The 25,118-nt window shown below is 42.1% G+C and overlaps 1 protein-coding gene across 11 annotated transcripts in view; it reads right to left on the bottom strand.

The window, feature by feature from the left end:
- ZNF143 (zinc finger protein 143) overlaps positions 1–23,199 on the bottom strand; it is a 35,031-nt gene extending 11,832 nt beyond the window's left edge. For 5 of the 11 annotated variants that reach the window (XR_010623380.1, XM_065755325.1, XM_065755326.1 and 2 more), the window contains exons 1-10: positions 23,107–23,199; positions 12,190–12,306; positions 11,213–11,331; positions 10,381–10,473; positions 9,784–9,867; positions 9,509–9,589; positions 8,253–8,449; positions 5,367–5,441; positions 2,067–2,186; positions 848–923 (exon numbers count right to left, since the gene is read on the bottom strand). Coding sequence is in view for 10 of the 11 variants with exons in the window: in XM_065755325.1 (XP_065611397.1) it covers positions 848–923; positions 2,067–2,186; positions 5,367–5,441; positions 8,253–8,449; positions 9,509–9,589; positions 9,784–9,867; positions 10,381–10,473; positions 11,213–11,324 (838 nt within the window). In the remaining variant the exon portion in view is untranslated. Of the gene's footprint in view, positions 1–847; positions 924–2,066; positions 2,187–5,366; positions 5,442–8,252; positions 8,450–9,508; positions 9,590–9,783; positions 9,868–10,380; positions 10,474–11,212; positions 11,332–12,189; positions 12,307–14,135; positions 14,252–14,875; positions 15,047–16,236; positions 16,342–23,106 lie in introns of those variants that run through there. The other 6 variants (XM_065755319.1, XM_065755320.1, XM_065755321.1 and 3 more) reach the window with 6 other exon arrangements.
- Between the last annotated feature and the right edge of the window lie 1,919 nt (positions 23,200–25,118).

Raw genomic sequence — 25,118 nt, 5'->3', positions numbered from 1 at the left:
AGCAATATCAAAGGCAAGGATTGCTGAAGTAAGGTGCTACAAATGGCTCTGGCCAAAAATATGGCATCAGACAAAAAACTGTTTAGAGCCAGGTGTCAGCCTGTTGCAATGGAAAATAACGTTTCATTATGCAGTTCTGAAATCCCTTTACAAACATGCTATATAATTAAACTTACGTGTCACTCTAAATGGTATTGTTTGCCTTTTGACCTTTCTCATCAGCATTTCTTGTGCTTCTTCTTATAAAAAGAAACACTATTGAATCTATTAGATCAGATGGAGTGCCACAAACATCTTAGTTTTTACAGAAAATCTTGAGTCTAACTTTTATAAATCGCAGGCAGTGTGTCATTTATGAGGGCAGTAGTCTGTACAGAACACAGTGTTTACTTCATGAGAAACATCACTGACACAATGCATCAATGAGCACTTCAGTATCTCCACCGAAGTTCTTCTCAACTTTGGATCAGAATATTAACTAGTTACATCTAGCCAGCAAGTTCAGCTCTTTTCATCACCTCGTGTAACTTAGACTGTTAGTTTCATGTTAAGAAAGGCCTATTTTTTTCAAGATAAAAATCTGACTGCAGCATGACAGGTGAAGACCAAATGAAAGTGCCAAGTGTTTCACCTCACTGCCCCTCCAGTAACTAACAGTTAAATCCCCAGACTTTTCTATAATGCTGCACTAGCTAAAATCACATCTTTTTCCACAGTTCTCATAAATGGATTCCCAACGAGGTTCTATACTTGTCAGTTAAGAAAAACAAATCAACCATGGTACTACAAACTTATTTTATATAGACAAACGCTAAAAAGCAGGAAGAGTTAGTCCACAAAGGATCACCTGTTGCAAAAGCTTTACCACATCCAGGATGTTCACACTGATACGGTCTGTCTCCTGTGTGTGACCTTTCATGTACCTGCAAAGACATCCAATAAACTGATTGAACAAAATGTGCACCCGATTACTTCGACACAGAAAAACCTTAATCTCAAATACAATACATTTTGTTTCTCTTCTTAAGATTCATGTTTAAATGTCTTCCTCTTAAGTGAGCAATAACAATTACATAGGCTAGCACTGTTTTCCTTAGAACTACAGGTGTCTCCTAAGGTCTAGCCTAATCCTTTTAAGTCAGCTTTACAAAAACGTTTCTGTAAATATATCTGGAATTGCTAACACACAACTAAATTAAGACAGCATGTATGCATGCCTCAGAGCCTCCTCTCTGATTTTTGACTAAACTGGGCACTTCTACAGGTCCTCTCATACTGCACAAAACCTCACTGACTGCACAGTGTTTTGTCAGAGACAAGGCTCCACTGCAAGGAGCTTACCTCACCCGCAAGTGACTACCCCGGTCCAAACTGGAATACAACTCTACATTCTTATCGTTTCAGTAATTTATTTACTAAATTAAATTGAAGTAAATTCAAAATAAAATAAAATAAGGAACAGAACCAAGAGGGAACCAAGAAGTTGCTACCTGTAAAGAAAAGATGTTCTGTCTCCTCCCTTTGCATGTTCAACTGTTTTGAAGATTTAGATTTAAGATGATAATATGTTTCAGAGATTGGAATTCTTGTACAATTGTGCATACACATACATTAGCAAATGCTGGATTTCAGAACTTCAGTGATACTAATGATAGAAACTATCTCATCAAGAAATCTCTTACGTGCTGCAATATATAGACCAACCATGATGCCATGCTTGCATCTACATCAATCTGAGAACTAAATAAGAATCATACAGAGTCAACATTTATTTTTTTGCTAGTTTTAGTGCACATTTTACGTAACCTTAACGGACTAAGAGTATATTTTGTTAAGTCAGTAACTGCAGTCTATTAGATATTCTGTTTTCAAAAGTATTTCATGTCAGAACACTAAGCAGAATCAACTGAACATCTGAGACAACTGATTACTTAAAGACCAAACATTTGACAAAACAGCACCACTGCTGTTGTTTCTCTATTAATTTTCGTCACTTTAAAGCACAGTCCACAATCTAAAAAAAATAATGCCTGCAAAGTAACAATGCTCATTTTATGTCTCATCACCTTCAGATGGTGTGCTGTTGTGTACAGTTTTCCACAGCCATCGTAATCACAGCGAAATGCTTTCTCTCCACTCTGCTGAGATTTTGCTGTCACTCTCGTTCCATGTCCCTGCAAGACAATCTGAAGTTGAAAAAAAAATAAAAAAATACAATGGATCAAGAAAGTCACACTATTTTGCAGTCAAGTCAAACTGATTCTATCAAGTTTCCTTTCATCTCTCTTTGCTATGCTACGTATTTCTCAGTGCTCAGTAAATGAAAAAAAAAAGCATGAATTTTGAAAGAGAGAACGTAAAACACATTTACTTGTAGCTAGAACACTGAAATGAATGCGTTAATTTTCTCAAGTAACAACGACTAAGTAATTTGAAAAACAAGTGAAGCAGTGTGATGAGGTTTAGATTACACATCTAAGGCACTGGCTCTGCTCCTGAAGGAGGATAGCTATAAATCAGACCACCTTCAAAGATAAGTTCAAGCAAAGGCCAACCAACAATTAAATGCACTTATAATGAGCAGTTTCTGAAAATGAAGGAAAACATTTTGTATTTTGTCAGTGATTAAAACATACAGCATAGCTTCATGATACAGCTTAGATCCCTGTCAAAGGCTTTTTTGTCAGTAATCAAGGAACATTCCAGCAGACTGCAGAAAGAGGAAGGAGACCAAATGTAAACATGTTGATAAAACCGCATACAAAGTAACTGAGACTTTTACAAGATATATCCTTCTTTTAAACTACTTCCCTTTTCTCCATAATCCAGTTCCATTCTACACTGTCAAAGAACATCACAGCATCAGTAGGTTGGGACAGACAAATGCAACCTCTCTTCTCCAAGTAAAATCAGCTGCAGCAAGTAGCTCATGGCAGCATCCAGCTGAGTTTTGAGTATGGCTAGGGATGGAGACATCATAACCTGCGCAACCTACACCAGCATCCAGGCATCCTCAGAGTCAAGAGGGGTTTTTTTTACCTCAAGTTTAAATGGGACTTCTTGTATTTCAGTGTGTGCAGATTTCTTCTTATCCTGTCACTGTGCACCACTACTGTAGTCCTTCAAAGAAAATTGAGAGTGCCTTCGCAATGACATTACCAAGCTCTATTAGCGCTTATGGGTGCGCTCCATTAGGTCCAGTGGGTGCCCGCAAATGCCCAATTTATTCAAACTTTTCCTAATTCAATCTTTCTCTGCAGTGAAAGTATCAATTTCTCCATTTCTTCCTTGCTGCAGACTTTCCCATTGGTCTCAAGGACCTGTGACTTTTGAAGGCAAATCTCATCAGGAAAGAGTGAGGCAAAGAAGGTGCCAAGTACTCTGGCATTTGCTGTGTTCTTTTCCACCAGGTCTCCTGTCTCATTCAGCTGCAGACATTCCTCACCAGACTGAAATCCAAATGGGCTTTAGCTCTCCTAATGCCATCCCTCACACTCGAGACAGCATCTCTGAGGTGCTCACAGGTGACCTGAGCCTGGCTTCCCTCTTGCATTCCTCCTTTTCATATTTGAATTTAATAAGAAGCTCTTTGTTCATCCACATAGGCCTCTCCTTTTTATTCCTGTCAGTAAACCTCCTAGCACTTACCTGCTGTTTCAGCATACAACTATATGTATGTATCCACTAAGATTTGTTATAAAAATGAAACGTGCCCAAAATAAAATCAAAACAATTCTAGAATCAATGTGCTACTTCTAATGTCCATAAGGAAACTACCAGACATTTTAGCAGTATAAATACTGGTAGAACGAAGGAGAAAAAAATAAAGCAAATATTTCTTCACAATACATTAGTTGACTTGAAAACTATTAAGAATTCAGTTAGTATTATAATTCAAGGCCATATATAGTATTAAAATTACTGGTCTTAGAAGCGCTCTCTCAAGAACCTAAAAAATTAAAATACTGGGTACAAAATCAAAAGAACAAGTATCTAAAATACACAGATTTATAAAACACAAAATATTTTTGTATTTTACATAAAATAAAAAAATTATATAAAATAAAGATATGAAAGTATCTTCACAATAATTTGACTCTTCCAGAGAAATTGTGTCCTCCAATTATATACACAAACGCTCAGAAGTTCTAAATGTTGAAAGTAATCACAAATGCATCCTAACTTAGCTCCAACAGGTAACACGTGAGAACAACAAAGGTAACTAAGATCTCAGATAAGATTTTTACATCGTATACACACAAACCAGTCATATGTTTCTGCTTTTCTTATGAACAGATGGGTATGAGAGACTTGAAAAGAAATAACGCATGATATCCCCTTGGTCACACAAAGGCTTTTGTTCTCACGTGTACAAATCACAATGAGGTTTTCTGTTAGTTTCTTATTTTGGTGAAAACCTTAGTCATACACAAATGGTTTGAATGACTACTCAGCAGCATAACATCTGTCCTGCTCTTGAGTTACTTTGGTCTTTTTAAGAAGAATTTATAAATATATAGTTATTTAATGAAATAGTTTCAAATTCAGATAGAATCCTTTCAACAATATATCATTTCTGAATGAGTTATAAGTAGGCACTTAATCACACCAAGTTTTAAACATGGATAATATTTTCAGAAGTAACCCATAGCTCTGGGACCCTCACTTCTTTGATCGGCCAAATGAAGTCACCTTGCTGGAAGGGAGTGCCAAAATTCAAGATTAAGTCCTTAATACCTTTTCTAACATCAGATCTTTTTCTGTTCTTTGTTTGGAACATATAATGCTCCCTAAGATCAGCACACTTCCATGTGGCCATATGTGTTGTCATATGAGATGCAAGACAAAGCAACCTTCAGATTGTTTTGGTGTTGAGGCTAAAATCAAAAGGTAACTGGATATTGCTAACAGTTTATTTTGGTTAATAGACTTTTGCTTCTAGCTAAAGCCAACCAAGATCTTATTCTACTCTTCCTCGAATTTTGCATTTTGATAAGAGTTGTACCCCTATTCCATCCTACAACTGTACAAAACTCCCAGAAGTCCCTGATTTATATTTATGGAATCTATTTTAATACTAGGGATGATTACTACATTAGCTCTTCTCTCCTTTCACAACCATACCATCAGACAGCTTTGGGTTGTCACTGATGCTAAACATTGTGGCACCTAACTTAAAAAAAAAAAAATCTTAAGAAGAAAGGATTTTGAGGTCACTGACAGAGGTGAGCCTATAATTCCTTCTTTCTTTAGGGTTCACTTGAAGCAGTGTCATCTAGAGACTAACAGATCAGGCGCAGGCAGACTAGGCTCAGAGAAGACTGAAGAAACAGACACACATAGTTATTTTGTATTGTACTACATACCTGCATTTTTTTTTCTTGTTCATTTTCACTTATCATTCCCGTGCTACTAACACTGTCATTTCCATCAATAGACACCTGAAAAATGAAGTTGACACAGGAAAAAATATTTACAAGTTATTTTTACTGATCTGAAAGACAGATTTACAGATAGACAGTTCCTTAGGGCTAATTCTTTCATAGCTCTCTAGCTCCCTCTTGAAACCTGGTTATCCTACAATACGTAAGTTTACATGAAAATCACCACTTGCAGCACCTGCATTATACAATTAGGGAAGGTAAGCATCTCAAGATTGTCTTAAAATGACATCAAAAAGACTGCAAGAACTGAGCGTGCTAAAAGAAAAACCTGAAGAAAGTATGTTAAATTATTAAAAATTGATAATACTAAGCTGTGAGAGAAAAAAATAAACTTATTTTATACTTATTTTATATATGATACGAAAGCATCTGACTCCATGTTAGGCAGAGTTCACTTGTTTCAAACAGCACAGCTCCTTTAGAATCAAAGAACCTGGACAATGCATCACTTCTTAAATTACAACAAGTAAGCAAGGACTTGTTTATTGCTCTTAAGGTTTATTTTTAAATACAATTTATAGGAAGAGAAAGGTGTGTCTGCTTTCCAAGGAACCTAGAATAATATTTGAAATGATTACTTAATACGCTCTCAAATGCATTAACTCATAGAACAGTGGCTCTTCAGCCACTGCAGTAAAAAACACTAATTTCAATTACAGATCACAAAGTTTCCCACTTCAGTAACTGCCTCTCTGTTGAGCACTCACGTTCACAAGACCCTCTCACACTCAAGGCCGAGATTGGTGCCCCTAAATCAAGCCACAGTTCCTCTTTGCAATTCCAACGCATACCCCCTGACTTTATGCAGACTGAGAGCAATAATCTCTCTTTTCATGGTCACTTTGAGAGCAAGGTGGCACTGACTAAGCCTAAAATTAAGAGGATTCCAATTAGTCTTTACATGCGCTCTGCAAGACACGTTGGAAATGGTACTACGTGCAAAAAAGAAGAAAGAGATGACGAAAAAAGAATATGGCCCAGCACCTCCTGTGAGCTGCTCTGCAGTCCTCTTTTAGTGATACATTTCCAGAAATATTCTCACCAACCTCCAAGCAATTTGTGGCTTAGGAACTTCCTGAACTAGCAATCACATGCCTCTACTTAATAGTCCCAGATACATTTTTCTTCGATGAATTAGTCTAATTACCCTTTGAATCTAGGGATGTAATAGGCATGCACGGTACTCTAGTGCCGTGGCTTCGCTTTATGCTGTTTGAAAAAGTATCCTTTTCTTATTGTCATTGAACCCGTGACCTGAGAGTTTCATCTGATGCTTCCCAGTTTTTATACTGGTAAATACAATGACAAGTCACTACCCTGTGCCACTTAAAATCGTATAAAATTCTATCATATCCTTACCTCAGATATTTCATTTGTTTGGTCATCACTGTTGCCCCTTTCTGTACCTCTTTCAATGTCCTAAACCATCTGCTATTAAAAGTATACATTGCCTTATTATGAAGTCTACATGGACATGGAGTAGAATCATAAAACCGCATTTCTCCTTGTAAGAGAAAAACAGGGGTGTAACAGTTCAGCTATTACTTGCTTTTGTACATAATGCAGATGCAGTACTTGGAAATGCACATTTACTCATTTCCCTTGAGAAGTTCTAGCAGTATGTTTCAGGTTAAGGCTGAGATGCAAGCTTTAAGAAAACAAGCAGGGTTGTTCCTAGGCATACAAAAGTACACTTCACAATACAAATTTACATTGCAGAATTCAAAAAACACACGTTGAGATAAACAGGACAAAAAAGCAAATATATTTGCTTTTCTTCTATTCCTTCCTCTCCACAAAACAGAAACATAGTCTTATAATAAGAAGCTATATTAATACCAATTTGTTAAAAAGGACTAAGTTAAGATTGATTTAAACCTAAATGAAATAACAGCTAGGCAATGCATAAAAGCTTGTCACTACAGCACAGCTAACCTTGGATTACCTTTTTACTTTATGAAATGCTAAGGCATACCTAAATGTAACACTATCTGACTTGCTCTCTTATGTTTTCTTCAATTATAGCACACACAAACATGATGGAAAGGATGGTGTATCTGCCATTTAATCATCCTAACTGGCCTTCTTCCCAAATCTGACAGTTCCTAGTAACCCTTGAGAACAAATTATAAAATGAATTCAGCTCCTTTCCAAACCAATACAAGCACTGATGGTAGTCACCCAGGAATCAGGACACTCAAACTATTTAGTCATGAAAGTTGCACTGTTCACTGTATACACAGACCATGCTTTACAGAAGTCCACTGAAGTGGAGAATGTGAATTTTTAGCCCCAAATTTCCTTTTTATCCTTAAAAGTATGGATCAGAGAAGCTTTCTCCAAAATCATTATCTGTCTAATTGTGTTTTTTACACTTTATCATGCACTATCCTTGCTGAAGATACCAGGCCCATCTCTTCACAATGCAAGAAAAAAAAAGCATCAGTAATTGGGATTAAAATAATTTAACTTTGTCCTTCTTTCCAAACTATGTCCTCTAAAGAGGTTCCTCTCTAATGCTTTGTGTTTTACAGAAAACATTTATGTGTCTAAATCCCTTTGCAGATCAGCTTGACTCCACATCACTTTTGGTGTTCTATTCCTTGTTCTCTTCACGCAACACCACACTGGAATGCAGCTACCCATAACAGTGAGGCACTGTCAATGGCAATTTGGTGCTCCCTTATTTAAGAGTCTGAAGTTTCTATTTATCATTTTATTTCTTAGATTACAATGGGCTTTTGCTGTCAAGTATCATATGCTGTGTCATTAAAACATCACAGATAGACAAAATGTCTTTCAGCATACCTTAGCTGCATATTGCTCCAGAGCAGTGATGGTATCTGGGTCAATGGCAGCATCTCCTGTATGAAGACCAGCCACTGTGCCATCAGCTTGAATGGCTAAAATGGTATCTGACTGTGGCATTTGCACTGCATGGTGAATGTAGGCAGTAGTTCCATCCTCCAGCTGGACTGCTTGCAATGCACTCTGATCGTAACTGTCTGAGAAATAATATTGTGACGAGTTATGAATGAAAAGGAATAGCAATGACTGTAGGTAACAGAAGAAACTACTGCTGCTTAGGAGACGTCTCTAAAAGCTGTATATATCTGTGTAAGTATAGCTGTATACGTCTGATAATTAGGAGGAATATAATCAATTAAAATTCCACTATGAATAACAGAGTAACTTTTTTTGTTTTATAAGACAACACCATCTACATCTTTTACTTCTGCATACTCAAAGAAGTGCAAAACCAATTCTACACGGGTTTAGTTTTACTTACAAAGGGAACCATGACCAAAAATATTCTTTCAATTAATTATCCAATCATAATAAAATGACAAGATATGTAACACATACACATCAGATTTTAAAATTTATGGATCTGATCATTTTAAGACTAGAACCATGCAAAAATACATGCAAAAGAAACTCCCAATGTTGCTGTCAGTACGATGTAGTTTTTGTCACATTAGCTCACTAAAACATCTACGTGTTCACTTTTTCAAATGAAATAGGGTTGCTTCCACAACGAGAGTAACCAGCTTCTGCAGAAATCTAGGTAATAACTTAAAATGAATGTTTGCATTCTTGACATCAGTCATCCCATTTTCAGCCCTACTACTTAAAGACAAGGTCAGCAAGAGGCGATCTTTGAAACCTAAGTCGTCTCCACATTCTTCAGTTCAAGAGGGATTGACTGATTCATTCTTACCCGCTTTCTCTTCTCAGTTCTACATGCAATCATGGCAGACATCTGTACAAGGCCTCACTCTACTAATATGGCATTTACTTACTTTAAAGAGATCCAGGGCTTTAAAAATAAATACACAGGTGTTATTTTTTTTTATTCTGTTTATAACTTCTATATGAGGTCCTAATAAAGAATTGATCCAGTCTAACTTCAGTAAGTTCTAGATGCCACTAAGCAGAAGTAACCAATAAACTACAATGGGAATCACACTACATTATGTAACTGTCTAAATACAGTATCACATTTTGTACGGCTGAAGTTTTGTTGAACTGAAATAATAAATCACCATTCAAAAACCATTTACCTTTGGAGGTGTGATGAATGAATGCTGTAGTTCCATCCTCCAGCTGAACTGCTTGTCCATCTTCCAGACGTAAGCTGTCCCCTGTTTGGAAGAAAAAATTACAGTGCTTTGACAAAAGTTTGAAAAATCCATTAGTTAGAAAAATTCTCTCTTCAAGACTCTTTGCAAAATAATAAGAAATCAAACTCTTTTTTAAATGACTATTGATTTGTGAATATCAGTATTTATCAATAATAAAATATTTTAAAATACATTTCTTGTATTATTACACTTACTACTTTTAGTCATGGGTACATGTTGAACATAGGCTGCAGAACCATCTTCTAGTTGAATCACCTGGCCATCGATTAATTTACCATCTGAAATACACGGAGCAATTTGAAAGAACCTAACAGTGTGACACAACCCACTTAAAACACACTACAGATATTTTCTGTATCAGACAGGATATCAGTAAAATATCAGACATACACTCTTTGGTAAAGCTGAAGCACAGTAAGGGGGTATGAAAAAGTGGCTCTAAAATACCAGGATAAAAAAAATGGTGAAGAGGAGTGATGGTTGAAGTAAATATAGTCAATACAGAGCACTACATTTTATTACCTATCAGCTAGGCAGAATGTTGATATATGGGTTTCAAACAAAGAGTATCTTGCTTCTGTGTTTAACTTAAGTTCTGCATTTGATACCTGCACCTTATTAATACTGGAAATAAATATCTATCTGACATTACTATTGCAATACTCCAATTGGGAGTACAGCTTTGAAAACATTTTCCCCAGTTTTACTACCCACAGGGGTTTGTAATCCAAGACAGAATTAAAGAGAAGAATACAATGTTGATAGAAATCAACCTCTAGTCATTCACCCACCTTTAGAATTGTGCTGTATGTATGCAGTGGAGCCATCAGCAAGGGTAACTGCTTGCAAACTTACACCTTCCATGTTTTCTAAGTTGTCACCATCTAGTAACAAAAAAGGTTTATATCCACTGTTAGAAAGCATCAAACTTTAAAATAACCTCCAGAAATTCCTTACAAGACAATGACTTTAGAAACAATAGTAGGTATTCTGGGTTTTCAGCCTTGAATTATGGTCACATGTTTAAGACCTTGCTCTATAAACAGGGCAGACACAATGATATTTGCCCTAACTATAAAAGTCATGTCACTGAATAAATGACTGCAAAGTTCACTATTTAGGAAAAATATTAATTAGGTCATGAGTCCTAGTAGTGAAATAGTTATATCTATTTGTATCAATAATTTTGTTTTGTACACTATTACCTCCCATTAGTATATCCAAATCTATTTAGACTAAAATACTTGGAAAAAGGTTTTGTCTATGAAAATCATAACAAGGCTGACAGAAAACATCACGTTTAAACCAACCTGAAATCAACAACCTATTTTAAAATTTAACTACTTTAAATTTTTCTTAAGTGAAATTACAAAGTATAAAATGGCAAAACCATCATGAGAATTAAGACAGTTTATCTATTTCAATACACTTATACTCCTATTACCTTAATTAAGAGATCACTCTTAATCACATCAGTGCACTTAATCTCAGCTAACCAAGAATTATCTGCTCATCTGTGTTAAGATTCTTCATTTAGAATACACTGCTTGAGTTTTAGAGTTTCATCTGAACTTCTAACAGAAAAGACACAATACCACAGAGTTATTTCAACGGAACATTCACCTTGCACAGCTACTGCTTCTGTTAAACACAGAGTCACATGCTGGGCCTCCATTCCTCCTCCAGAAAATTCAGTCATTCCCTGAGAGTCTCGGTTTATCTGAGCTAGTAACATTGTCTGCCTAAAAAGAAAGCATTCATAGGACATTAGCACATAATCTAAATACAGAACCAGAACTAGTTAAATATAATCCAAGATTAATTAGATTTTTATATAACTGCTACGATCAGTTTTTTGTTACCTTCCACACACAGATGATGCAATGAATTAATGAGATAACTGTAAAGTACTTCAGTGGAAAAAAAGTTACTTGAAATAGTTAAGTATTGTTATCTCAATTAATTAAGCTATTAAAGAACTTGAGGTAGCAGTTAGTGAATTGAACTTCAAATAACACATTGTCTTTATTTCAGCTGGGATGGAATTGTTTTCTTCTGAGTATCTGGTGTAATGCTACATTTTGGTTCAAGGAGGAAAACAATACTGATAACACACTAATGCTGCTGCTAAGCAGCACTGTATAGTTCTGAGGCCATTCTCAGGGAAGGGCCCAAGGAGCCGGGAGGGAGCAGAATCAGGACAGCAGACTTCAACTGTCCAAAGGGATATTCCATACCACATGACATCATCCAGAAGGAGTTTCGAAGGGGGTGAGAGTTCACCTCACTCTCTTCTGCTCCTTGGGGGCTAGCTGGGCATCAGTCAGGAGACGGCGAGCAATTACTCGTGCATCACTTGTTACATGCACTCATATACATATACGCATACATAACAACTATCCTTTTCCTTTTAACTATCTCAGCAAACAGTTACATCTCAACCCACATGTTCTACTTTTTTTTTTCTCCAGACTTTCTCCCCCAGTCCCATTGGGAAAGAGGGAGCGAGCAAACAAATGAGTGGTACTCAGCTACCTGCTGGGTTAAACCACAATACAGACGAAGAAAAACTGTGTCAACGACGCTACAAATAACGATACCTTTTTGTCCCCGGAATTAAAATGAAGCTGACGATTCACTCATGGTCACCCATAACAACGGCAGGGCTCTCACTGCATGAACATCTCCAGTGCCAGCAAGAAGTTCAGGATCACACACTGGTGAAACACATACTTGATTAGTAAATCTGAATGCACCATATGTCATTACACTTCCCAGGAAGATTTATATCTATTCGTGTATTTCTATATATGTGAAAAAATATATATATAAAGCAATAAATGATCTCAGAATAAAATGTGTCGATAACAAGATAGTGATTGCTAAGTGTTGGGCACAACTCTGTATGTATCTCACAGAACAGCCATTTTTCTGGATACTTATTTTTGGCCCAGGCACACTTCCATATGGGATATTAGGAAGTCCACTGAATCTGAACGGATGCTACTTGTTTTCAGTATTAATGGAAAAAGAAGCTATAAAGTAAACTCACAACATTGCATCCTACTAACTCAAACCCTGGCTCTCACCTCAGAAAAAAATGAGTCACATACTAAAGAGGTGGACGAATCAAAAACATGAAATTGCAAAGTAGGCTACACAGCATTAAAGTATTTTCTTTTTATCCACTACTATATTTAGCCGAGTTTTCCTCACAATAAGCAGTAGTTAGATCATCTCAAAAAAAAAAAAAGAAAAAAGAAAAAAAGTACAGATAAACAGGGATGGCTTTTAATCTTATCGTGGTTCTATGACATAGTGTTTTGTAATTCAAAGTTGAGGAGAATAATCTAGAATATCAAATTTACTTCTGATCAAATTTCTAAATTGTTATTTTTTCTTCTCCAACCTGAAAATCTGCCTTTGAATGAGCAAACACAACAGTGGGCTCAAAAACCAAGGAGACACTGATGTTCACTAAGTCAGAACTAAGGAACAATTAAAGCAAAGTAGACCATTTAGGTTTTATGCCTACAGGATGCCTGCAGTATTTATAAGGTTTGGCACACTGATTCAGTGGTCAAATAGTATACCCGAGACACATTTTCCAAATAGATCCAAGTGACTCTGGACCAGTTTCTATTTTCCAGCATGACAGCAGGAGCTGCTCTGCCATCTCCAAGTTAGTGGCTTTAGACAAGTAGCTTTACTCTCTGCTCCCCAGTGACACTCCCTCTCCTAAAATGGGGAGAGAACTCTCACCTAGTTAGTACTTTGCTCATAAACCACAAATGAGAAACCATGCTAAAGCTACAGGACTGCCTGAAGCAAGCACTGCAAGGAAGCAGCCCCTACTTCAGTGTTTGAGTACTGTGTGGTGATTAAGAATGGAAAACTGACACACTTAAACAAACTAGCAAAATAAATAAATAAACAAATTTTAAACGGTTTTATCCCAGACCAATCTGCTGGAATTGCTTTTCTGGAGGTACTGCCAGCTTGTGGCAAGTCTAATTAAATAATCACTGTATTAGATGCTAGTGGGGAGCAAAGTTTATTTGCCCTCTTAACTGCTAACACAGTGTACTGTATTGATGGTGCTATGCATTAGTTTTCAGGACGTCTCATGGAAGTAGGCTGCAAATCATCTAGACTGCTTCACACATCAGAGGAGAAAGCCTGTGTTCTGAAATCATTCTAGCAGGGACTGAACTTGAAAGGCATCTCATTTGGGTTTTACTATAGATCCTAGCAAAGTACCTTCTAAGAAGCTCCCAGCATCATTAGTATACAATCCGCCTTTAAACAGAAGGATTTTCCTTCACAGTGTATTCCTGTTCGCTTAACTCTGGAGAAGCACAGAGGAAGCAAAGTCCTCCAAAAGCTCTTAGTAGAACAAACTGTTTGAAGGCTCAGTGGCTATTTTGTAAGAAAAAAAATATTAATGCAAATCACCATGTTGCCACTTTTCTTCAATTCTGACTCCTTTCAAAATGCCCCTTCTAATCTATCCTCTTCACAGTCCTCCACCCTCATACTAACTCACCTCAACTCCAGCCCTTCTCAAAGTACCAGTTCTCTTCTTCAGATGACCCTGTCACAGTACCAAATTTCCAGCATGTTTCTCTTCATCCCATCCTTGTCACCAAAGTAACTCAAAATCTGTGCAGGGAGGAATATCCTCAAGGTAAAGGACACACCACTCATTCTGATGATCCCTTCTCACTTCCCAGTAGGGAAGGCAAGCTAAGCAGACAGCACAATGAGGTCTGAGCAAGAGCATGGGCAGGGAATAGAGGGAAATGTAAAAGCAGTAAACACTGTAGATAAATGGGTCGGGATAACTCAGAGAAATTGTTGTATAGGTAATGTGCTGTGGCAGCAGTTTATTTTATTTTTTATTTTTACCTTTGATGATCATTTATTTTTTGAACCAGAACAGTTAACTACTGGAGCAGATTGCCAAGAAAGGTTATGGACTCTCCATCTTTGCAGGTGCCAAAGATGACGTGATACAGCCCTGGGCAACCTGGTTCGAGAGACCCACCTGGAGTAGGGGCTGTCTCAGATAACTTTTGCATCTAGAGAACTTCCAAGTCAAACTGCTCTGAGTCTCTGGTTATCTAATCATTTTGGTACGTCATACTTTTAGAATAACATCACCATACTGTTGGTATACCACTCAGCATGGAAATCTCACTTACTATGATGTTTTATTTATTCATGGCTTTTTTTGTTTGTTTGGAAGCCAGTGTGCTTTGATCAAACTAAAATCTCTTCCCTTACCTCAGCTCCTTTATTCACTCTGCTCCCTCTCCTTTCTGCTAACTAGCTTACACGATGGTCTCTTCCCAGCTTCCAGCAAATGTCTTCACCCTTCTTCCACTCCAAACCATACCAACTTCTCCCCCTGAGCCACCTCAACCTCCTGTCTGCCAGGAATTTGTCCGCAAGAACCTGGAAGAGAAAGACTTCCTTCATCAACTTCAATTCCCACAACTCTAGTTATAAAGAGCAGTTGAAAGCGGCCATTTTTAGGAAACACAGCATTAAAGTCTCTCACTGCCAGGCACAGAGGGAAAGCAGCTTGTTTGGTATGTTGCTGATGAAAGCTGTACCAGAAATGGGAAACTTGCCGCCCACCTGGGTACACCAACACAAACTTTTTGTTAGTTTCTTTACATTTATGTTTACATATCTCTAAAATTCTCCAATCAGAGAAAAGCGTACGCTCTAATACACTAAGTTCTCAGATACACGGAGCCAAGGGGGGGAAGAATTTCTCATGAAGACCTCATGAAGCTGCCTGCTAGAGGGCTCCTGTAACTAACACTGTACTCCTCCCCCAGCTAACGTTAGCTTTACCAGACGTCTTCTTTGGGTGCTGTCACCTGTTCTGGAGAAAAGCTGACGTGCTAAAAGAGAAGTTTTTATGTAAGCTGTATATGGCAGCTGAAAACAGGAGTCTGGGCTGAAAATCAGGAATGGAACAAGTAGGAAACAGCAGGTGGGATGGAGGCAACTGAAAGAAAAGCAGGCACCGGCAGAGGGCACGGTGCCATGTGGCAGAAATCGGGTTTGGAGGAGTGGAGAGTCAGGCAGCCGAGGACAGCATGAGGAGACCGAGACCCTACATAGCTGAGATCATGACAAATAACAGCTGGAAAACAAAAACTGGAATTTGGCATTGCTAGAACTACTGTAAGACTGTATTGTTGGACCAAGAAAAAGAACTGCAGTGACAGCAGCAGAAACTCCCAAGAGAGGAAAAGAGAAAGGATGACACAGGGCATGAGTAACATGAAAGGGAATAAAGTTTTTAACAGCAGCCAAGGAGGAAAAGCTGGGGTAACAAAATGCAAGGAGAGAGAAGACAGGCTGAGCAGTGCCAGATGAAAGAAGCATGAAAGACAGACAGGAAAAAGGCAGTTCCAGACATGAGGTAACCCTGTGATTGCTCACCCTCGCCGCACAGACACCACTGAGAAGTTTGAAATAACATCCATTTAATTTAAAAATAAGCATCACTTTTATTTTCAAAACATTCCTAATGATGTGCAAAACCACTGTAATTTTACAACACTTAAGAAAACAGCAGATGATAGCCAACCTAGAGAAGCTAAACAGCAAACAGCACAACTCCATACCTGTTAGAACCTCATTTTTCAGCAATTCTAGGAAACTTAATTCCCATGTTTGATAAGGTTGGATCTCAAGTTGACCTCTGGCTGACCTGATAAGACTGCCAATATCAGTGCAGTTATTTCCCCAGAAGAGTTTGATTAATAAGCGTTTGTGAAAAACCAAAATGACTACCTATGATCAGTGTTCTGGTCCAGTGCACTTCAACTGATAACCACCAAGCACTGCAGCCTGCTTGATCTCAGGGCAAAGTGGTGGGTCTGCTTTGAAAAACAGAGCTGCCTAGAAACTGGGTGTTAGGGGACTGAGGGTTAGCTCACTAGCTGCATGAAGGCACTGGACAGTGCTAAGGTCAGAAATACAGATATGGCAAAAAAAGGCTCGCACAAATCTCACTTCTGCTCCCAGCTGTACCACCGTGACATCCTTCCCAGTATTACTCTGGAAATCTGGAGGGTCAGAAATCACATCTAGATCCTGTTCACACTTTGATCAAACGTTTCGAAAGGTGAGACATGGATTTCTTTTTCCTTCAACACCCTTTGCCTCTTTCAGCATTAGCACTGTTGCATTAAAACGTCAGTTTCATATTACAACTGGTCAGCTTAATTTTTATAACATATAAGAAAAGCTACTTGACATGAGGAATTTCTTCACTTCTTGTGCTTTGTTCTATCCTCTTCACTTCTTGTATTTTTTCCTGTTCTCACAGGGAACCAGGACATAATTAAGTATCTATTCCCACATTAGACCAATCACCCACTGTACAGGATGGAAACAAGGCTGAAACTAAGTACAAAACCTCTGCTGAAGACACTGCTAACAGCTGGATTCAGCCAGCCTGGCCATTAAAGAGGTGTGAGACATGCAATTGAATAGCAAGGCACACCAATGTTTTCTAGATAGCAGGAAGCTTTCCACCCCCGGCCGAGAAGAACCTAATCATTCCTGACAGCAGTGCCAAGTGCATGAGCACCGGGTCTGCACACTGCATGGCAGCACTGCTAAGCTGCAGAGACACGTGCCGCCCAGAGCAGAGGCTCGCAGTCCCACCCAAGGCTTCACTTCACTCTTTTTTGCAGTAATTCAACCCTGCCATTCCACCAGAAGTGTGCTGTCTCAATGCTAATACAGCTCCTCTCAAGACTCGTTTGCCACCAGAATTGGATCCCTTCACGAACAACACGTGAACACACATTCACTGCTGCCATAACAAAGCACAGCTCCACGTGAGCAGTAAGAACACAGAACTTTACGTAATGAGTTCATGTTCTGGCAGTCCTTCTCCATCACCATGCGGTCAGTTACAACTGCTCGCTTCGTCTGTTGCCTGAGCATATTAGAATAGAAATGAATAGTTAGTCAGCGTGGGTCAGAGTCCTTCCATCACCCAGCAGCAGCAGTGACACAACGCTCACTGCACGCGGCAGCTGTGGGACAAATAGCTCTCCTGCAGAAAGAAGTGCAGTGCTGCCACTTCCCCAGAGCAGCAGCACTGCATTGCAGCTCTGCTGTGGGGAACCCCCAGTGACCAGTGAGGCTCTGGTTCAGAACAGAGTGCACCACAGCAGGAAATTAAATGTCACCAAAAGCACCGCTGTGCTGGGTAAATGACAATGTGCATGTTCAGAAACTGAGTTAGGCCTAGTCAGAGGAAAGCTTGTTGGTCGCTGTCCACTCAAATCCTCCAAACCTGCTGAGGTTGCCAGCAAAATCAGTAATTTTGACAGGGGTGTGTGGATATGAGTTAACTAGTAACAGCTGCAGCTGTACCAGCATTAGCCATGACAAATTAGCTGCAGTTACAATCAATGTTTGCACGACAGGAACTCCCTGACTCCTCACGAGAATACGTGCACCTCTATTTACTGAAACCTGCAGTTCAGATCAGAATTCTCAGTTCCAGAAGAAAATCCACCCATTAGGACCATGATCTGCTTTAGGGACACAGAAGCTTCCTTCAGCCTTTGTCACGTACCTTTATCAGGCTCACCTATTTCCTTGTGGAACAGGAGAAAAACTGACCACCGGCTGGTGGGGAAGGTGTAGCATGCTGTCACACTGCAGAGAAGCTGAAGCATGTGACAATGCAAAAAGAAAAGTCAGTGGCAAGAAAAGGAAAAGCTCTAAGGTGACAGCTCACATGTGACAGCAAGGAATGATCAATATCCCAAACTCTAATGAAAGTCCAATTGCACTGTAATGGGAAAAGAACACCAGCTCAAAGCTGCCTTCTTTTTAGCTTTATTTAAAAGCTTATGCATTTTAAAAGGCTGTTACATTAAGTCTGTAAGAACACCCCAAAGTTAGCAACCACTAACATCTGCTATCCAGAGGGATCTGGACAGGCTCGAAAAGTGGGTCTGCGAGAACCTGACGATGTTTAACAAGCCCAAACGCAAGGTGACGGTCACGGTTTTATCATTTTTGTTATTGGTATGTTCTCCTGCTCCAACAAGTGACAACAGTAAGACTATGTCACACACTGCCTTGTGGCGTTACCTACATGACCATGGAAAAGATATGAAGAAGTGGCATAAAAACCACACCCCTGCACTTCAAGCACAGGGAAAAGAGTTACGAGATAAATCAACCACCAGGGTGAACTTCTCCAAGAAGGTGACTGCTCCAGACTGGAGACTGAAATAAGCCTCACTGGTAAAGGCCGGCAGAAGCATCCTATTGTGACTGGCCCAGGGGCTCCATGTATACTTGGTATTGATAACCTCAAAAGGGGATATTTTAAGAGTATCAATGGGCCTTTGGAATAGCTGCTGTGGACGCAGACAACATTAAGCAGCTGTCTGCTTTGCCTGGCCTGTCAGAAGATCCGTCTGTTGTGGGGTTGCTACAAGTGGAGGAGCAACAGGTACCGATTGCTAAAAAAACAGTGCACAGATGGCAGTACCGCACCAACAGGGATTCCTTGCTGCCCATTCATAACTTGATACAGCAGGGGATGTTTTTGAGAGAATAATCCAGATCCTCCTGCGAGCTGGCTTCACTATTAACCAAAGCAAAGTGAATGGGCACAGGAAAGTGCAGTTCCCACAGTTCCTAGGTATTAAGTGGCAAGATAGATATCGTCACATCCCAACAGATGTGACTGACAAAATCATATACCACCTTGACACAAACTCACGATGGTAAGCATTGTGTGCTCACCACGATGGAAGCAACCACTGGGTGGCTTGAAACATACGCAGCACCCCATGCTACCATCCGAAACACCATCTTAGGGCTCGAGAAACCGAGAAACAAGTCCTGTGGCAACACAGCACTGCAGAAAGAATTGAGTTCGATAATGGGACTCACTTCAAAAATTCTCTTGTAAATACTTGGGCCAAAGATCATGGCATTGAATGGATTTATCATATCCCCTATCATGTACCAGCTACTGATAAAATTGAAAAATACAATGGGTTGTTAAAAACCATGTTGAAAGCAATAGGTGGCAGAACATTCAAGCACTGGGAGAAGCATTTGGCAGAAGCCACCTGGTTGGTCAACACCTGAGGATCCATCAATTGTGATGGTCCTGCCCAATCCAGCTCTCTACCTACTGTAGAGGAAGATAAGGTCCCTGCAGTACACGTAAAGAACACGTTGGGAAAAGTGGTTTGGGTCCTTCCAGCTTCTGGAGAGGGCAAACCTCTCTGTGGAACTGTATTTGCACAGGGACCTGGGTCCACTTGGTGGGTGATGCAGAAGAATGGGGATGTTCAATGCATACCACAAGGGAATTTGATGTTGGGGGAGTGCAGCCATGTATACATATGTTGTGTGTATTTAATGCACGTTAATCATTGTTCCTCTCTCCCTCTCTCTCTCTATATATATATCAAGCACAATGTAGTGATGTGGAATAAGGGCTGAAATGTCATGGTTTTATGATTTTTGGTATTGGTATTCCACATCATAACATCATGTCATGCATCAGGAGTAAAAGAGTTAATGCTCCAGCTCCGTGGATCATCAATAGTTACGGGTACACCTGTTGTAGGGTGAATAACACAAAAGAACAGCATTCACAGAAAATAATGAGGTGGATGATGTGTTTTGCTTGGCTTATCAGGATGGTAAACAGACAACCAGTAAATAAAGAAAGGCTCACCTTTTGCAGATGGTCGAGGCTTGCCAATATCTCCACAGGGGAGGGATCTCCAACAAGAGATCCTTCCCCAGTGGTGGTCAGCCCTTAAATGGGGTCTGGGAGAAGTGACACAGTGCCAGTTCTTCTGGTCACACATTGCATTGCCTTCACCTGTGCCCCTGTGGCTGACTCAGTGCTCACCTCAGGTGATCCATCAGTGCGGTTCAGGCCGTGGTTCAACAGTTTCCACACACCTGCCTCAGAAAAGAACTACGTTCCCCAGAGGACCCTGCGTTGCTTTGTGTATTTACATTTTTCTGCTCAGAGTGAAAGATAAAAACTGTTTGCCTGTCACAAGACACTCTCTTTCCTTTGGGGATCAACTCAGCAGCAAGTGCTTGCTAGCCATCTCACCTTCAGTGCTTACCATAAGGCCTTTGGTTTACTGGACACTTCTCTCTTGCTCATTCTGTCTGACTTATTAGCTTGAATTCCAAATAATTGCATTATATTGTGTTATTTTGCATTATTTTGCATTCCGATATCTCATTTAGTAAGCTAGCTTTCCTCCTCAGATCATTACTGCTGTTACTTTTTTAGGCCCTTTTCCCTTTCCCCCTTCCCCTTGCTCAAGGCGCGGGCCCCCCACACCAGTCGTCACGGAACTGGGCCGAACCAGCCTGTAAACCCTTGACAGTGATGCACTTGGGTCAAGGCAAACCGAAATATGAACACAGACTGGGAGAACTCCTTGAGAGCAGCCCTGCAAAGGAGGACTCGGGGATCCTCACAGACAAAAGCCGGACACGAGCCAGCAGTGTGCTCTTGAAGCCCAGAAGGCCAATGGTATCCTGGGCTGCATCAACAGAGGAGGAGCAGCAAGGAGAGGGAGAGGACTATCCCGCTCTGCTCTGCCTTTGAGAGGCCCTATCTGGAGTACAATGCCCAAGCCTGCAGCCCCAGCACAGGATGCAAAGCTGTTGGAGTGGGTCCAGAGGAGGGCCACAATGACTGTCAAAGGGCTGAAGCACCTCTCCTATGAAGGAAGACTGAGAGTGTTGGGCTCGTTCAGCCTGGAGATGGCTCCAGGGAGACCTCAGTGTAACCTTCCAGAACCCGAAGGGAGCCTACAAGCAGGAGGGGGACTGACTTTTTACACAAAGCAGCAGTACAGGATCTGTTCTGAACAGCTCCTCACAGGAAGAAGTGAGGGCCTCCCACCTCACAGCTCTGTGGATTTGGGCCGCCAAGAGATCAGCTCAAGGCATGTGCTACACTGCCCCCATTACACGGCATGACTGATTCACTGCCCCGTCCTGCACACCAGTACGTTCCTTAGGATGAGTCAGGACAAGTAGCTTTTTCAGGAGAGAACACAAACTTGAGCGCTACCTGTAATCTGCAATCCCAAATCATCAAACACAGGTGATGTGCATTATGGGGATACATTCCAACCCCCTCCAGTATTTACTGATAACTGGAGCTAACAAAAATACGCAGAGGGTCTGATGAATCACTGTTGCTTATGGATACCCTTCTCAGATATTTACCAAACTCACTCTGGCCAAGAGTCTATACACACACTCACAGATCAGTACATATTTCCACAATGCTTTAAGGAAAACCCAGCACAGATGGCACCCAGGAGGAGGCCCCGACACCAGTGCAGCTAGTGGAGGCCCTTGGCCTGGCTGTTCTACGTGCGCCCACTGCAGGTGTGGGGCCAATGGGGGCAGTCCTCAGCCTCTTAGCTCAGCTGGGAGCCAGCACAGCAGCACCAGCTGCACGCTGCCTGTTCTCCTGCCAGGTCCACCCTCTGGGCAACACTAGCATGTGGGCTGGAGGCAGCCCGACCTGCTGAACCTGAGATGGTCCAGAGATAAACACACATTTACAAAGCCAATTCTGGCACTCATTGCCAGGGCACATTCATTGCTATTATCTCCGCCAGACTCCTCTGTGAGAAGGGAGTCCCAGCACGATGCCCGAGCACAGAAATTGCAGGGTGATCTAAGTGATGTTCCGAGTAAGGACGTTTTCAGACTGTCTGCGGCATTTGCTTTACTTGAGCCATACAGTGCAAGGCAGAACAAGTTCTCCGCAAGCAGGATACAGGGACTGAAACGTAATTTCATTATTATAATGGTTTATGTAAATTATGTAATCAATCTGGAATACAATTCCAAAAACCATGACAACACCTATCCCAAACAGCCCAATTAAGCCTCCATCTGGTACCAGCACAGCCGCGTGCTATTTGAGGGCACAGCCCCGACTTCCATCTCCCACAGCGATCCAGAAGGGAAACTCCGGGCCTACGTACCCCGCGAAGGCCCAGCCCCAAGCCCACAGAACACAAAAAGCCACAGCAGCGCGGTTCCGCTGCACTCCGAAAGCGTACAACGAGGGCACAAGAGACGCACCGCGTACTTATGTGCGCTCCTACAGAGCCGCTCGGCACGGACATGTGGCCGGTAGCCCCCGCCCGTGACGCGGCGGCCAACGGCGCCGGATGGGACGGGGTCCCCCGGGGTGCCCCGCCCGAGCCTGAGGCCCTGAGGCCGCGATGCCGGCGGGAGGAGAGGGCCGAGCGGGCAGCGGCGATCGGTCGGCGTCGCCCGGTGCCGCGTTGCCGCCTGCCCCCGCTCGCTGCCCCTCGGCGCAGCCCCACGCGCGGCGCGCAGGGTGCGGCCCGGCCCGGCGGCCCGGCGCGGCGGCCCCAGCCGGAGATGGCGGTGGTTAGAATAAGGCACACTGGGTAAAAACACATTTATATACGAACCTCGCCGAGAAATTTTCCAACAATTCCTCCGTCCGACCACCATGCACCAGGACAGGAAACGGCCGCCTCAACGCCCGCCCGCCTCAGCACCGCCCCGAGCCGCGCGGGCGGGCTCTGCGCCTCGAGCTCCAGCCGTTCCCATTGGGCGCGCCGCGCCGCGCGCCGCCACCTCCGCTCGCTATTGGTCGCCTCCAGGCCCCGCGCCGATGCCCATTGGCTAGGCTCCCGCGGCCCCGCCTCGCGGCTTCATGGCGGCTCGGCTATGCTGGGTTCGGGGCCGCCGCGGCCGCCATTTTGTACTGCGGGGAGCGAGGCGCTCGCACGTCAGTTGGGGAGCGGGCGCCATTTCCTGCCGCGGGGCGGACGGGGCGTTTGGAGCTGGGCGGCCCGCAGCAGCAGCAGAAGGAACGCGGGCTGCGGCCGAACATTGCGGCCACGGGCTCCCACCGCGTGCACGGGCGCCTTGCCGTGCCGTGCCGTGCCGATCCGAGCGCACAGGGCTGCGCGCCCGCCGGCCGCGCCGCTTGAGCCCGGCTCCTGCCGAGGACGGGTTTTTTTAAAGCAGCCGTGAAGGATGCTCAGTCGGAGGTGATTTTTGCAGCGCAGCAGTCCGGGGACGGCTCCAGAGGCAGTGGAAGCGCTGAGAGTCGGGGCTGGACGTCCGCAGCTGCGCTTCTTGGAGGCACTCGGAGAGCTGAGCAGAGCCGGGCGACGCGGACACCGGCGGTGTGCCCTGCAGCGCTCTGCCCACGGATCCCACTGTTGCTTTTTCACGCGGCTGTTTCTGGGCGAGGGGAAACAGGGCTGCTGCGCTGCTGATTCTTCCTTGTAGAGGATATACGGCCTCGGACCGTCTAAGCTTTGCTCATATTTCAATAGGCCTTGCTTTGGTACGAACTCAGGCGCAGGAGGTGACATGGATTAAGGAAGGGCTGCAAGAGAACTTAACTAAAGCAGGCTGGAATGGGTTGTAAAGCTTAACTCTCTGAGAACTGATAATTGCAAAAAGGCAATTATCTTTCGGCATATGCAGCTTATTACTCACCATCAAGCATTAGGCACACCTATAAGCACCTGGCTGCTTGTACAGTGCTTTGTGATTACTGCACACCTGAGTCTTGCAGTAGTAAATACAATGCTGAGACATCCAACCATAGCTTTGATGTACTACACCAAAACCTCAATTCTCTTAAAATAGGGCTGTAGGAAAAATGTGTGATCAAGCTTGTGATCACCAAGATGAACTTAACCCTTGATGTGGAAAAATAGAACAGTTCCAGAAATATCACCAATGGCACTAAATTGATAATTCTCCCTCTTGCCATCTGCACTGTACGTGCAGCCTTCTGGCTGCTGTGTTGCATCTCCTACCATAAGGCAAAAGCGGCATCTGTCCTGAAACTCAGACTTCTCGGGGGCAGGAAGCATAACAAGATAAGCAGATACCCAGCACGCAGATGTTCAGAAACGATTCAAGTCCAACTGGGTGTTTCTCAAAGTTAAGGAATGCATAGGAAAAAACATGCTGTGTTCATGTCTCACCTTTTCCTGCAAGATAAAAACTTTGTTAATGAGCTGGAGACCGGAATACACCTCTGGGGCTCAGGAGTCAACACATTTTACACAACACAGTTGTGCTTCATGTACTTGGACAGTCAGCTTAGGACTCGGAAGTACTGCTGAGGCTCCCTTACAACTAGTGTAACAGATACCTTGGGTTCAGTACTTATTTTTGTTCTCTTTGTTACTGCAATAGGGCAACGTGACAGTGTAGTGCTGCCTCAGCCTGTCCTGTCAGCACTCTGCACAGGGCAATGTTTCTTGCCTAAGAAAGGCTGTCCAGAGGAGAGAGTGAAAAAGCCCCATGTACCTTCCCTGCAGCACAGCACAGCACAGCACGAGCAGTCCTGTAATGAACAGAAGGCAGAGAACTGTGCCAGTCAGCTCAGCAAGGAAACCCCACACCACCAATTCCAGCTACGCTGCTGATGCAAAAAAACACACCACACGAA

This window comes from Cyrtonyx montezumae, unplaced genomic scaffold (assembly GCF_038088225.1).
Source record: "Cyrtonyx montezumae isolate F1298 unplaced genomic scaffold, pur_monq_1.0 scaffold_10, whole genome shotgun sequence".
Classification (NCBI taxonomy): Eukaryota; Metazoa; Chordata; class Aves; order Galliformes; family Odontophoridae; genus Cyrtonyx; species Cyrtonyx montezumae.
This window is presented reverse-complemented; position numbering and strand designations above follow the sequence as displayed.